At 45.8% G+C, this 16,089-nt stretch overlaps 1 protein-coding gene across 1 annotated transcript; it reads right to left on the bottom strand.

The window, feature by feature from the left end:
- Positions 1 to 507: 507 nt before the first annotated feature.
- shtn3 (shootin 3) lies at positions 508 to 12,801 on the bottom strand (the record flags this gene model as incomplete). The annotated part of the gene is made up of 15 exons (XM_079745475.1): positions 12,707 to 12,801; positions 12,417 to 12,567; positions 11,628 to 11,725; positions 11,242 to 11,323; positions 10,711 to 10,805; positions 9,661 to 9,807; positions 9,104 to 9,290; positions 5,250 to 5,436; positions 4,699 to 4,769; positions 3,529 to 3,632; positions 2,977 to 2,991; positions 2,546 to 2,623; positions 2,162 to 2,312; positions 984 to 1,290; positions 508 to 625 (listed from the first exon to the last, which is right to left on the bottom strand). Exons 1-15 carry the CDS (start codon positions 12,791 to 12,793, stop codon positions 508 to 510), a joined length of 1,878 nt encoding a protein of 625 aa, XP_079601601.1. The 5' UTR covers positions 12,794 to 12,801.
- Positions 12,802 to 16,089: the final 3,288 nt, after the last annotated feature.

Raw genomic sequence — 16,089 nt, 5'->3', positions numbered from 1 at the left:
CCACATTAGAATCAGTAAGAGTGCAGGAATTAAAGAGCAAGTCAACTATAAAAGCATGTCTACTACAACTAGGGCTGCGTTTCTTCGCTTGATAACAAATTATGGAAATTTAACCCAGAACTCCCGGCATAGTGTTAGGATTGTAGCGTCTTAATACGCAAGTATGTTCAGCTACAATAAGTGTTTTTAATTGAGTCTAGTCAAGATTTCAGTATTGCGAAATTACACGATTGCAAACTGCAAAGTGTATATAGTAGTGAATATACATGATTAATTGTGCAGCCCTAAATGTAATGCAGAGGAAGAAGAGCAAGAGGAGGAAGAAGTAAGGAGGCTGGAACTCAAAGCAGTAGAGTAGATTATTTCTGAAGTTACAAAGCGACACAGAGCACAGTGTGCATAGGAAAACGGGGGCCTTGTGCCATGTCAAACGGTTTACTTTAAGGGTAGGTATGGTGAAGCTTCAGGTGTCTCCTATAGGGGGAAGTGGTCAGGTGGGCGGACATCTCAGCACTCTGCTTCTGGGCTGCCATTGGCTGGAGCACAAGGAGGCGTGACAAGGTGTGTACTGTTGCTAGAGCCATTGTAATCACCTCCATTGCTCTTCTCATCATCTTCACCTCCGCTGTGGCACAGAGGAGAGAAGATCCTTCTTTATGGATAGACGACAGCAGATTTATTTTAAAGGTCCCATGACATGCCACCAGGTGTGAGTGTTATTAGCCTTACAAGCTGTTTTGAAAATCTGCCCCTTATGACATGACAAGTGGGCCTGTCCACCTAGATCTGTGCTGGATAGATGAGCAACGTTTGCTACGGTCCACTGGGTAGGCTGGTAGACTGATCTAGCCAATCACACTCACACCTGCTGGCATGTCATGGGATCTTTAAATAATGCAGATTTCATTGTAAAACAAGTGGTGCATACACACACACACGCTCAAAATCATACACACACACACACACACACACAGACACCCTACCTGACAGTGCAGCCGTTGCTGACGGGCGACTCTGGGGCCTCATTCTCTGGTAAGGAGGTGCATGATCTCCTCTCCTGCCAGGAGGCTCCTCTGGGCTCCTTCCCAGTGTCGGAGCTCTTTCTTCTGGGCACCACAGGGCCTGGCCCAGACCCCCGTCCCTCAGGGCTGACCCGTGAGCCGGCGGGGTCCGCGGGGGCCCCAAGACCCCCGGCACTGTCAGGCTCCTTCCCAGAGGAATCTGAGCTGGTCCTCCTCCCGTTCAGGCTGTCAGAGGAGGCGACGTGCACCATCTGGCCCTCCTTCTCCCCTGGGGGAGGAGGAGGAGGCTGTTAGGAACACTCTGGTTCTGCACCAGACACCAACCAGGGATCAAAACCAGTAGCGCCGTGAGCCGTTATTAAACTCTTAGAAGGACTTTTATGAACATTTATGTCTCCAAATATGGATCAGTGAGGGGAAATGTGATTCTGTGTGGCCCTTGTAACATATTGACATTCTGTTGTGTTGGGTTGTTTTTCTATTGGGTTATTGGGTTCATGGTCCATCCCAGTAGTTACAGGTTTAATCTGTTACTGTCAACAGCATTTATCCTCATATTAATACAAATTTAATTGTTAGTCTCTTGTCCAATGAGAAAGGTCAGAGGTCAGAGAGGTCAAAGCAGGACCTTGACTCCCTTTCCTTTTGTTTCTGAAACTTTTTGCAAAGCCAGCAAGTTTGTTTCATTAGCAGATCAATAACGTATTATAGCTATCTTAATAGGGCATAATATAACCCTCTTTCATGAGTCTAGCGTAGACGGTAGCTTATGTAAGCAGACTGTGTACTGTAAGCAGGTTTATTGCGCTCAGCTAGGTCAATCAATGGTTGGAATAATAGATCTGTCTGATTACACGGAAAACAGACCTGGGAACTGACTCACAGGAACCCTTTATATGGCAAAACAGTGCCCTCTTCTGGAGACATGTGGTACTACTGTGCACACTGATTTGTCGACGAAGAGATAGGGGGAGAGGAGGAGGAGAAGACGAAGGAGAAGAAGAAGAGGAAGAAAAAAAAGAAAGAAAGAAAGAAAGAAAGAAAGAAACAGAGCAAGAGGAGGAGGTGCTGTACCTCCAGAGCAAGGCATTCAGTTGAGAGAGAGAGGGGAGGTGGAGGCGGAGGAAGAGGAGCTGTACCTCCTGGTTCTCCTGCTCGGTTGCGTCTGCGTCTCAGGATGACCTCCAGCTCGCTGTCCTTCTTCCCCAGGGGGGGAGGAGCCGGGGCAGGGGGGGCCGCGGCGGCCGCCTGCTCCTGGGATCCACGGCTGGGGCTCCTCTTCACCGTCTCCTGGAGGGGGATCCACCACCAGGACTTTAGCTGCACTGTTTATGTTCCCATATGTAGTGCCATCGAATGTCGCTTGTCTGTTTGTCCCAGACGCACAGACCTTCAATCGGTAAAAAGTAATTTGACAGACATACACAGACCAACAGACATACAGATATACACAGACAGCCAGGCAGACACAGATAAAAAGGGAGCCAGCCAGCCAGCCAGTGGGATAGTATTGAGGGAGTTACCAGAATGCCCATCAGTTCTTCCATGGCACTCTCCTGGGGTTTGGCTCCTAGGGCACTCTCCTCAGACACTGGAGGCTGCTGGGAAAATACAAACACGAAGAGGGGTCAGTCAAAAGCTTTCACCTCCCCTCAGCCTCATAACCTTGACCACATCAGTAATATTGGTCCCTGCCACTAGTGTGTGTGTGTGTGTGTGCGTGCGTGCGTGCATGTGTGTGCGTGTGTGTTTGTGTGGTTATGTGTAGTTATGTGTGTGTGTGGTTACAGACAGTGTGTGTGTGTGTGTGTGAGAGAGAGATAGAATGAGAGTGTGCATGTTTGTGCCTGAGCTGGGTTTCCTAGAGTCACAGGAAGTGACACGCGATACCCAGTGAGGTCACTCATGCAATCACGACTGTAGTGGTGATGAATGTAGACGTTAATTTACTCACTTTTACTGCCGCCCTCTGATGAAGAGAAGAATAGAGTAGAAAAATAAGGCCTTCTGTCCTACGCACAAACCTCTAGAATAATATAATCTGTAATCTAATATAATTTTTTACACAGCTTGCATTTTGTTCTTTGGAAAAAGAACAGCTAGTGGTTGAAAATAATGACTTAATAATCTAATAAAAGAGAAAATTTCATACATAGAAAATAAACAACTTATCTCTTTATAAAATATATTAAAAAAAAAAAAAAAAAAAATATAGGTATAAAAATCTACCCAGTTTCAGCAGAAGAAATAAGGCAAATATGTTTCAAATAATCAAATTTCAAGCCATCTGAGTAGACAATCGCAAATTTTTTAGAAAAACAGTCATATCACTTGCTGAGACCCAGACGGGACAGTTTTGAACTGAAAAAAAGTGATCTTGGGGTTCATTTACTCTCTTAGATTGATATAGCTACAAAGATAATCAAAAAATGTGGAAGAAATCAACAGGAAGAGAGGCCTTGTGTTACCGGTGAATGAAACCCTCTGACGTCCCCTGACCTCTCACCTTGCTGTCCTTGGATTTGACGGGCCGCAGCACCACTCCGTGTTTAATCCTCTCCATCATCTCGTTCACGGCCTTCGACTTTACGTCCTCACCGCCCGCCACAGCTATATACATCGGCACATAACATTACATAACACATTACATTACAAATGACGATTACTTCAGAATCACGTTCCACACCCTCCACAACTACACAGACTTGGACATAACATTAGATTAGTATTTTCGATGGATAAATATAAACTTTTTAAATTTTATTTAGTAAAGCGCCTATCACAGATCAATTCCAAAAAGTGCTTCACAAGAATAAACTAGAAAATGCGGTGAGTGCTCTAGTGCAGAGTGAGGTTGAAAGTATGTTTTAATAAAGCGACATATCTTAAGACGTAAAGAAATGTTGAATGGCTTAATGCAAGTGAAAAGATTTGAACATAGTTCAAAAGTCTAAATGGAGTAAACAATGTGAACATGCACACCATTCAAAAATATAAATGTTTGGAAAAAAATAAAGTGAAGGGCTAAACAAATGGCAAAAGTGATAAAGGATGAACACATTTGAGATAGAATAATAGAACAACTGAGCTGTTAAAGCTGATAAAGTTTGAAATGGTTAAATCACTCAGTGTTACAGTCGTATGTGTGTGTGTGTGTGTGTGTGTGTGTGTGTGTGTGTGTGTGTGTGTGTGTGTGTGTGTCATCACTTGTAGTAACCAGGAAAATCGTTATTGACACTATTCTTTCACAATTAGTTAATCGAGATAAGCTCACATAAGACAGGCTTGTATAGTTGTACTCATTGGAGTCTTTCATATGACGTATCGTTTGTGTAGATAGTATGGCGTGAAAAAGATTGTTTACGTTAGCATTTAGCTTCTACTGTAAGTACAGATATGCAAGAAGCAACTAGCCTCTAGCCATATAAACGGGGGTCTCCCCACACAAATCATCATTTTTCCAATCGATTAATCATATTGGCGCCAGTGAAAAAGGAAATGAATACCATAACCGTCTAGGCTTAGCATTGTGTTTCTAGGTTAAATATTAATATTGTTAGGCTCCACAACTTCCGAAATGGTCGGTCAGAATTACTCACTACATATCACATTTTCGCACATGTCGAAACGGCCAAGAAAATGATCTCCACCATGTGTTCTGATGAGCTTAACCTACCCGGAGTCTCTTCAGCCTTCTGAGATCCCTTGGTATTTTTTGAACCTTTCCTCATGATTGCTATCAGAGAGCTGTGAGTGAGACAGATAGACAGAGAGAGAGAGAAACCCATACAGAGAGAGCAAGAGAGAGAGAGAGAGAGTAAGATTGAGATAGAGATAGAGATGGAGATGGAGAGAGAGAGAGAGGGAAAGACAGACATACAATCAGAGAGACAGAGAGAGAAAGAGGGACATAAATAGAGAGTGAAAGAGAGTGAGAGGGAGAGAAAGAGAGAGGGAGAGAGTGATACAGACAGAAACAGAGTTAATTCTGGCACCACATTTGATGTATACATTAAATACACAACACATAAGATTTCAGATTTAAATTCAGAAAGACATATATATAGCCACACGGTAAACCATTTAATTAGTTCTAATATTTTGTACCCCAACTTGGGGTTGGTCACAATGATTATGCTATATACTGTAGATTAAATGTATTTCTTCTTGCTTTGTGTGTCGATGTTTAGTACATTAATTCAATCCATGAATGAGCTGTCTCCTCACCTGAGGGGGTTGCAGCGGGAGGGGGGAGGGGGAGGGGGAGGGGGAGGGGGGGGAGGAGGGGGAGGGGGAGGGGGAGGAGCCGGGGGAGGAGGGCCGACCCCAGGTGGCGGGGGCGGGGCCCCGTCGCTGGTTGCCACGGTAGCAGAGGAGGAGCCGCCTGTCTTCTGGGCCTCCTGCAGCTCCCGTACTGGAGAGAGGAGGAGGAGCGGATTTAATTGGCGAATGAGGGGGTGGGATTCACTGCCGCCGACTCTTCATCCAATAAGAGGGGGGTTTCCCCAAGGGGCCAAGCAAGGCACCGACAGTCACGCTATTGGTGGTTTGATGACCATTGAGGAGTCCCGGCTGAAACACTGTTAGCTTAGTAATAAAAACAGGCAATGCAATTCAGCTACCCCTCTTGGCCCAATCGTAAGTGCTGTATTACATATTCCTTGATATCGACCAATAGGATCAGAGTGCTCACCAGTGCACCAATGAGAGCTGGGTTAATGGAATGGAGGACAGCAGATAAAACAGGGAGCGGCATTTGTTAAAGAAATTAATAATAACATATGCCACGTTCTAAAATTAACATATGGTAAGATAGAAAATCTTCTATCCCTTGCTGCTATAATGTTCATTTAAAGCAGTTGGCTTATTTGATAACTTGTTTTGCATTTTTTAGGTTGTATCTTAATGGTTGAATGCATTTATTGTCAGTCGCTTTGGAAATGGCTTTGGAAGTTTCTGCTAAATAAAGACCCAGTAGATATAACAGGGACTGGCATTTCTAGGCTGCAATTGTTAAGGAAATTAATAATAAAATATGGCACATTCTAAAATTAGCTTATGCTAAAATAGAAAATCTTTAACCCTTGTTACTATAATGTTTACTTCAAGCATTTGGCTTATTTTACAACTTGGAATGGAATGGAAGGCACTACAATGTTCGCTAACATCAAGTTGTTTCATGATTACTGATGTGTCATTTCATCGCTCACACTTTATAACTCTCTTGTTAATCCAAACTGTGAAAAATATACTCCTTATCTTTCTCTCCTCATACCATAATAAAATTCAATACAAAAATCTTTATCGGCGTGGGGAAGGTAAATGTACTTAATAAAATACAAATCCAATATACACAAACTTAAAAATATATCACTCTCTCCATTATTTATAGATGATGCTCTATATCTCTACATCTATACCTATACCTATATCTATGCTCTCAGGAGTATGCATGTGTGTACATTAGATATAGGTCATATATGTAGGTCAACTGTTCCCATGCCAGGATCTCAGCACAATAACAGAGAGAGAGAGAGAGAGAGAGAGAGAGGGAGAGAGAGAGAGAGAGCGAGAGAGGGAGAGGGAGAGGGAGAGAGAGAGAGAGAGAGAGAGAGAGGGAGAGGGAGAGAGAGAGAGAGAGAGAGAGAGAGAGAGAGAGAGAGAGAGACAGAGATAGAGAGCAAGAGAGAGAGAGATGAAGTGTGCTATCTTGAGATGGTAACAGCTAATGTTGGGATGTAATGTGTTCTATGATGATCTGGGAGGCCAGGGAGGCGGTGAGTAGCCTACCTCACCCTCATTTCAGCTCCAGGGTGGGCTTGCGTTTTTCGAGTAGTAGAGGGGGGGGGGGGGGGGGGAATGGGGGTTCGTGGCTGAGCAGTTAGTGGTGCCTCACCCCCACATCAGCAAAGTCCAGTTCATAGCCCATTCCCATGTATTGGGGGTTCACCTGAGCATTGGCAAGACTAGGGGCAGAATACCTGATCGCTTTTACTGGCCCGGGGCTAAGAGAGAAGTTGGAGTTTATTGAGGTACCCTTCGACCGGCTGGCGCTAGACATTGTGGGACCTCTCCCAAGGCCAGACGGGGCCATCGGTACATCCTGGTCATGGTGGACAATGCCACCCACTACCCTGAAGCCCTGCCCCTCCGCCACCGTTGAGGCAGTAGCTAGGGAGCTCCTGCTACTGTTTAGTCGGCTAGGGATAGCCCGGGAGAAATGAACAGACCGGGGATCATGATTCATGTCCCAGGTGCTAAAAGAGCTTCTCAGTCTAATACAGTTAAAGCAGCTGAGAATTACAATTAGGGCATTTAGCAGACACTTTTATCCAAAGCGACCTACATCGTTTAATACACACATTGACACACATCGTCAGGAGCAGTAAGGGTGTCTTGCTCAGGGACACATCAACACTCAACTAGGAGGAGCTGGGGATCAAACTATCAACCTTTCGGTAACAAGACAACTGCTCTACCTCCTGAGCTAAGCAGACCCTCTGTGTACCACAGCCATACGGACGGGCTTGTCGAAAGGTTTAACAAAAATGCCTAAGCAGATGCTCAAGAAGGCCACGGGGACCGGTGGGAAGAACTGGGACCTGCCCCTTCCCCAGGTCCTCTCCGCAGTCTGCAAGGTACCCCAGGCCTCCACAGGGATCTCCCCCTTTGAGAGGACCGGAGACCAAGGGGACCCCTCGACCTCGCCTAGGACGCCTGGGAGAGCCGACCCTCGCCACGTCGTACCCTGGAGGACCACAAGGAGCAGGTAAGGGAATGCGTGGCGCAGGTCTGGCCCATAGCCCGAGATCACCTACAACAGGCCCAGCCGGCCCAGGCTCGGGTATACTGCCACGGTGCGCAGCTGTGCCTCTTCGTCGAGCCCGTCGAGCTGGTCCTGGTCCTCATACCGACCGCGGAGTGCGAGTTCCTGGCTAAGTGGCAGGGGGCGTTCCTGCCGCCAGGGAGGAATAAACCCAACCAGGAATATCCCGTCAACCTCCTGCAACAGTGGAGGGCCGAGGCAACCCCACCTGTCCCAATCCCCTTGGTCCTGGTGACCGGGTGTGGCGTACCTGACGACCTCAGGCCAGATCAGGAACTCAGCGAAGTCGCGCTGCAGCGCCAGGACGTCTTTTCAAGGGGTACCCGAGAGAACAACGGTCGCACAACACAACATCCAAACGGCAGCAGGCATCAGGGTTCACGTCCCACCCTACCGGGTTTCCTGGGGCCCGTCGGGTCACCGTTTGGGAGGAGGTCACGAAGATGCTCCAGCTCAGCTTCATCTGGTAGCTACTATCAGAGATCTATTCCCGGGATCTGAGGCGGACGGCTCTGCCAGAACGCGTAACCTGGTCGGAGGCAGCCGAGGGGGCATTCAGTCTCCTTCGGCAAGCCCTCCGCTCAGAGCCCCTCCTAATAACCCCAGACTTCACTCTGCCCCTTATAGTCGACAGATGCTTCAGAGGTGGGCCTTGGAACGGTACTGTCACAGGCCCGGGCTGGGGAGGAACATCCGGTGACCTTCATCAGCAGGAAACTCCTCCCCAATGAAGGGAACTACTCCACCATTGAGAAGCAAGCCCTGGCCAACAAGTGGGAAATCAAGGGGATGACCCCCGCCAAGGACACAAAAGCCAGGGTGACGAGGTGACTCCTGGCCTTGCAGGACTACAGGTTCCAGGTGGACCACCGGCCGGGGCGCGAACATGCCAGAGCCAACGCCCCGTCCCGCCACGACGCTTGTCTCTGGTAGGTCAGAGGCGGGCCGAGGCTTCATCTAAGGGTGGCAACCCATCTCCGCAACGAGAGCCGGGTTCTCACGAGTTTCCATCCAGAGGGGAACGGGACACGAGGAAGGTAGCTTTCCCTGGATGATCACCGGGAGCCACCCGAGGGAACGTGAGTGTGTGTTTGTCAGAGCGTGTATGTCCGACTGCGTTAGTATTTGTGTGTTTGTGTATGTCCAAGCGTGTGTCTGTGGGTGTTCCTTGTACATCCGTGTTCCATGTATTAATTGTCCTACAACATCTGTATTTATGTGTGTGTGTTTGTCTGTGCTTCTCCTCCCCTCTCACCTCTCTCCTCCAGCTCCTGGCTCCTCTTCTCTGCATGCTCCAGGCGTCCCTGCACCTCCTTCTTCTCCTGCTCCAGGCGAACCTCCACATCCTTCCTCTCCTCGTCCAGGAGGTCCACCTGTCTCCTCAGGCTCTCTAGTTCTCCCTGCAGGGCACTCTGCTGAAGCTCAGCCTCTAGTGCTTGCACCTGCAGCACATACAAAGAGACCCATACACACACACACACACAAATACACACACACACACACACACACACAGGCACACACACACACACCAAACACACACACACACACACACACACACCAAACACACACATACACACACACAGACACTCACACACACACACACACACACACACACACACACACACACACACACACACACACACACATACAGAAAGCCATTTAAATATGGGGTTTGGTTGTTTTGGTTCCATAATTAAGATGCACTCTGAATGCCCCATCTTGAACACATCGCAAACACAACCTGCATTTATATTGGAGATCGCGTTGGTGATGATAGTGTATTAATGAGGATGATGGACATGATGACGGTACCTTCTGCTGATGCTGCAGCCTCTCGTCCTCCAGCGTCTTCGTAACCGTGGCGATGTCCTCTAGGGCCTTGAGCAGCTGCATGCTGGGCTCTGCGTTCTGCATCAGGATCACACTCTGCCTGTTGGCCTCCTTCTGCTTCACCAGCATCTGGGGTGTGTGTGTGTGTGTGTGTGTTGTGTGTGTGTGTGTGTGTGTGTGTGTGTGTGTGTGTGTGTGTGTGTGTGTGTGTGTGTGCGTGTGCGTGTGCGTGTGCGAGTGCGAGTGTGCAAGGTAAGAATGGAGGGAAACTTGTTAGATACCATTCTTCAACTATCTACAACCAATCCATGGCATTGCAACTTCTACTGGTAACCTTTGATAGCAATATACGTGCATTTCATGAAACAAGGTTAAAAAGTATACAAATGAGGTGGTAAGAGGGAAGAGGGAAAGACAGGTTCTTGTGCACATATTATAGTCTTTTATGGAAAGTTTTTCGATATCTACTTTAATCCATCAATGCTTACTGTTTCCCTTTGATTGCTGAAAAGACTCTAACAGCAATTGGACTTTAAATATGCATGTATCATTCAGCTTTACAGGTGTTTTCTAATAAATAGCCTAAATCAACAATTTTATGCCGCTAACTCACACATGTCACCAAAGCGACATTGAACGGACAATTTTACTGGTTGCACAATACATAGAAACATACAGATAAATCGACATGATAAAAAGTAGCTTGCCTGCAGTAACGTGTAGACCTACACAACGTAGCAAGCTAATGTACAGGAAAATGTTTGTATTGCTTGGCAACAGTCCAGTCCCAGTCCAGTTGCCAAACTATTTGTGTTGGTGGAGCCAAATGAATGATTAAATAAACAAACAAATCATAATCTGTTGTCGCTTATTACTGTTAACTGATAAATGGCGCTTGTAGAACTGCTGTATAAACACAATATCACATCCAAGGTTTTTGCCTAATTGCGCAGTGGAGCACCTTCCAATGATTATTTGGGTCATTAAAGGAGTCGCACGCCATGCTATCATCATGCAGGTACGTTGTCTCACCTCGTGGGCATAGGTCTCTGCCTCCACCCTGAGGCTCTGCTCCAGGTCCAGCTGGTCTCTGAGGCCCCCATACTCCTGGGTCGCCATCATGGACACTGCACACAAGAAGTGTTGGGTTAAAATACGTCCTACTATTTACTATTTAGCCATTCAGCATCAGCTTCTATACACAACAACTTCATTGAATTTGAATACATATAATTCAGTCATTAAGGAGCAGGTAGGGGTTGGATATCTCGGTGCCTACAGGCAGACAGGAAATTAAGGAGCAGGTAAGGGTAAGATCGTATGATCTAGCAGGCTCTATAGGGTGCCTTCAGGCAGACTGTGGGCATTGGGTAAACTCGGGTCACTGGTGGGGCTGGGTATTTGCTTGACTCCTGTTAGGGTTATTAGAAGGATTCCTTCCCCGAAAGATATTTAACAGGAATCTTGCATTTCATTACAGCTAATGAAGAGAATGTTAAACACATTGCAATGGGAGGACTGTGTGGAAATAGGAGTGTTATGAAGCTGTGTTGAGGGACTCACCTCTGTTGAACCTCTTGATGGTTTTACTCTGCTGCTCGATAGTTTCCCGAAGCTCTTTCATCTCTGCCTGCTCTCTCTCCGACTGGGTGCGCAATCATATTGCATATTTTCAAAGTCATAATCTTCCAAAACATCATGCGTCGATTCAGATCGCAGACCATTTGAATTGTGGTGTCAGTAGCTTAATATTTGTATTACATAAGAACATGACAAGACTTTTTTGTGGTAATTATGACTTTAAGAATGTGCTGATGCTTAGCCTTTTTCTACTTGGTTAAGGCTGCTCTTAGTGTTGTGTAGTGCTTACCTGTGCACTGAGCTCCTCTATCTGTCTCTGCTGGTTGTGGATCTGACAGAGTGACTCCTTAGTGTTGTGTAGTGCTCACCTGTGCACTGAGCTCCTCTATCTGTCTCTGCTGGTTGTGGATCTGACAGAGTGACTCCTTCTTGTCCTCCAGAAGTGTGTTCACTGTCTCCCGAAGCTCTACAATGTACAACGTACAGAAATGGGTGAAATAATATTTTCTGAGGTACATAAATGCTCTTATTTGAGGATGATCCTGTTTATATATTCTACTTTTACCTCAAAGCATTCATATTTCACTCTGAATCCCTTCTTTGACTTGGGGTTTAAATCCCTGTATTTGACTTGCTGTGGGTCATTCTTCGGAATCCCCACATTTGACTCACTATTGGTTATGTGTTCAAACCTCTACCTTTGACTTTGGTACCTTACCTTTGCTAATATATTTGACTTACTTAGGGTAATGTTGGTCATATGTCTGAACCCCTAACTTTGACCAGGTAGTGAGTTTGGATTATATTTCTGACCTGCTGTTGGTAGTGATTATCATGAATTTACGTATACCTTTGAGTTTTGATGTTCATGAATTTGAGCCCCTACCTTTAATAACCAATACCTTTAATAGTTTTTTAACTAAATCTGGTAAATATGTCGAATACAATGGCCATGCTGATTAATCAACACTGTCCCATTTAAATAAATAAATAAAAAATAAATAACTAACTGTTTGTCATATTTTTCATTCCCTAGATTTGACCTGCAGCAGGTTGTGTGGTGTCATATGTTCAAACCTCTAACTTTTATCTGCTGTTCATCGTGTGTTCAAGTCCCTGCCTTTGACCTACTGTTGGTCATGTGTTGTAGTCCTTACCTTTGACCTGTTGCTGGTAGTGGGTAAATGAGTCTGGACTGGTGTCGGAGGTGTCTGAAACCTCCTCCAGGGTGACGCTTGGCAGCATCTCGTCCAGACTGGTCCGAGACGATAGGCTTAGATACTTCAACTTCCGGTTCTCACTGTTCAGCTGGAGGTCACAGAGGACATAATGTGAAGAGGCTATCATCATTGGGATTGCAAACAATTACGCTATGAAAAAAAACAAAAGCCTGCCCCAATCATTTTTAGATTAGAGTATATTATGTGTGTGTGTGTGTGTGTGTCACCTTTGTGGCAAGGGCCTCTGCGTTCTCCCTGCATGACTTCTCGATCTCCAGCTGAGTCTGCAGGACGTTCACCTCCTCGATCACCATCTGAGACACTACACACACACACACACACACACAAACACACACACGCCCACACACACACACGCACACATTTCAGAGTTACTCTACTGCTCTGTAGGGTGGCGCATCACCATCTACGGGGCCATCCTGTGCATACTGAAGATGCGCTTCACACACAGCACCTCACTCAAAGTCAGTGAACTGATCCACTGATTTCATTACTGTTCATGATGGTCCTTGGGGGTTAGATAGAATACACACTGCAGGCCTGTAAGGAAATGTGACATTCTGTATTGATTGTGTGTAGAGCAAGGACTAAGAATAAGAACGGCAAGAAACATAATACGTTACTCTCCAATTGAGAGTTTCAAATTGAAAACAATTGACAACATCAGCAAACACACTAGTCATTCTTCACACCTCCTAATCATACTTCACCTCCCAAATATACCATTTCCCATAATAACACCCTATCCATCAGACCACAGATCGAGGTAAGCCCTGTTGTGGTCAATGTAGCCATGGCAACCACCTTGCTGCCCTTAGTGATTCAGAGACACAGCAGGGTAGCCAGTGCCCCAGTATTGAGCCATGGTTAATGCTTGCCTTAATGCAAAAGCCACAAAATTGTCTAGCCTTATTATGTTATGCCAGTGTAACAGTGTTATGCTAGACTCAATGCTGACACATATTGCAAAAATGTGGTTAACCTAACATGTGTACTAGCTTCTGTTTACCTTCTCAAGGTTTCTTACCTCTGGGTTTGGGGAGATCTGAAGAGGGCTTAGGGTTAGGACCGGACTATGAAGCTCTTTCAGATTGAAACTGTGATTAAGGACCATACAATAAAGTCGTTTAGAAGTCTGGTGACACATGATGAGCAGGTATCCATGCTGGCTGATAGTAACACCTGACACTTAGACTGGTTACTGCAGGAGAGTTATTGGCTCTTTGTTTGGTAATATTGCCTTACACACAACCCAGCATGCATGCACGAAAACAAAGTATGCTAGTGCTGCAGTGTGCTGCATTCATAATGCATGGGTGGAGTAGCTTGTAATCTGAAGCTAGTGCAACCGATACCTCCAGCCCACTGTCATCATTTTTATATCCATACAAAAAAAACATCTTTCTTTCATGAATAGATATCATACAAAGTTTAATTAAATCACTTAAATCAACTGTTCATAACAATTCTAAATCGAGGCTTCCGTAATGGTTAATGAATGAAAAACAGAAAGCGTGGGGACAACAGACTGGGTGTGTTTAATCTGGGCTGCAAAGCGGCTGTTTGACAGGCTGATACTGCGGCTTAAGGACCTGCGCTTAGGGAGCCTTTTAAGTAGCGGACAATTCAAGGCTTGCTTAATAAGACACAAGACAGCTCCCTGAAGAGAGAATATATCCACGCTCGATTCTAGAATGCCGACCAGTGGAGGACCAGAATCTGCAGCCACATGTGGGAAAAAGCTTTAAGTGTAGAGTGTGTTTAAGTGTTAAGAGTGTTTAAGATGCTGTTAGCCTAGTGCCCTTTCTAACAAGGCATGCATCTTCAGCTCCACCATCAAATATTCACACAGGAAACATACACTCTGGGAGTGGACAGACAGACAGACAGCTGAATGGGTGAGAGGATGAGAGGGGAGGAAATGAGAAGAGATGAGGGGTGGAGAGGAGAGGAGGGGTGGAGAGAAGAGGAGAGGAGGGGTGGAGAGAAGTGTGTAGAGGAAAGGAGAGAGGACAGCAGAGGAGGAGGTCGGGGGGTGAGAAGAGTATAGAGAAGAGGGGGAAATAAGGAAAGGAGAAGAGAGAGGGGAGTAGAGGAGAAGGGAGCAGAGAGAGGCGATGTATGAGAGGATCAGGAGTGGGGAGGAAAAGGGAAAAGAGATCAAACTAAGATGATGGTAAGATGAAGGGCGGCAAGAGAGACTAGAGAAGGAGAGCTCCGTGCTCAGTAAGCATAATCCATTTTTCATCCATGAGTGAATGTTTAATGGTTAGATGGAGGACTTTGTGGAGTGATTCAATGTTAAAATGTTGACCGGCGGTGCTCTCATATGGCTCTCTGAGCCGCTGTTAACAGTCCTTTGCACTCCACATCATTCCGCCTGCCCACACACACTACCGCCAGCATGCAGGTCATAGGGTCAGCCTGCATGCACCAGGTGGACTCTGGGCCAGAGAGACTTGTTAAAGAGCTCAATGATACTTCTGGGTCTGAAAGCCGCTGTAGGTACAGCGTGGGTCTCTACCCTGTTGTAGCTTGCATTATATGGTTCTGCGTCAGTGATACTTAGCAAAGTCCAGAAAATCACCAAAAGTCACGAAGTGGATTTATGTGAAGATACTTTGCGGTATCAATATAAAAATATATGCAAAGCTCATCAAGCTCATTCAATATCTAATCTCGTAGCATCTATATTGTGTTTATACCCAATGGTGTCCAGGGGGATTGCAACTGTGGATGTAATTATACAGGGAACGTTACAAGGTAAATAATTGGCTTCGTTCTTGATATTTGAATTTTCATTATTGTCTACACCAGCAGTTTCACCTGCCAAATAATCACATGCACACGCACACGTCTCTCCCTGTTCAGAATTAATCCAGATCTTTAGGGAGAATTACATATAAAAACCCATTGACAATGCATGTGGATTAGCCCGTGGCTATGATCCCCCTTACGACAAACACACTCACGGTCCAATCAGAAGTGTTCAATCACTTACGCCGGCATCCTGTTCTGTTCTCATTAAACTGTCGAGAGTCAAAACGGTTGAAGCGCGTGGCGGTCACTAGCTGGTAGCATGTAGTGTTGCTGGCGGATTTGACGTTAATGCTCTTTCTATGAGGTGTTTAGCTAAGAGGAATCCCTGGGCTGTAGCTTCAAGCATGGATGTATAACAAGAGGGGAAGGCATGGCACTCAAACTAATAACCATCCACTTAGCTGTAGGCCGTAGTTTAGTTTAACATCTAGACGCAGACTAGACTAAATATGTGATACTGGACACGTGAAGGTCGGCCATTAAAATAAAGTGGTTTGCTTTCAGATGCACACCGTTAGAGTAGGGCTTTAGATTGTTTTATAGATTGACAGCAGCTTTACAATACGGTAAACATAAGTGAGTGTGTGCGCACATTTGTGTGTGTGTGTGTAGTAGCTGCAATAAAGAGGCCACTTTCTTGAGGCTATTATAACTAAGGCTTTTCCTTCTGGAGCGCATCCCCAAGGGTAACAGGAGCTTGGGGAGGACTAAGAGTAACTAGTATGTAGGTTATCGAAATTGTCATGATTCATTTAGCTTCATTCGAGAACCT

The sequence above is a fragment of the Pollachius pollachius genome (genome assembly GCF_949987615.1).
Source record: "Pollachius pollachius genome assembly, chromosome: 10".
Classification (NCBI taxonomy): domain Eukaryota; kingdom Metazoa; phylum Chordata; class Actinopteri; order Gadiformes; family Gadidae; genus Pollachius; species Pollachius pollachius.
Note: the sequence above shows the minus strand (reverse complement) of the source record. Positions and strands in the feature narration are given on the sequence as shown.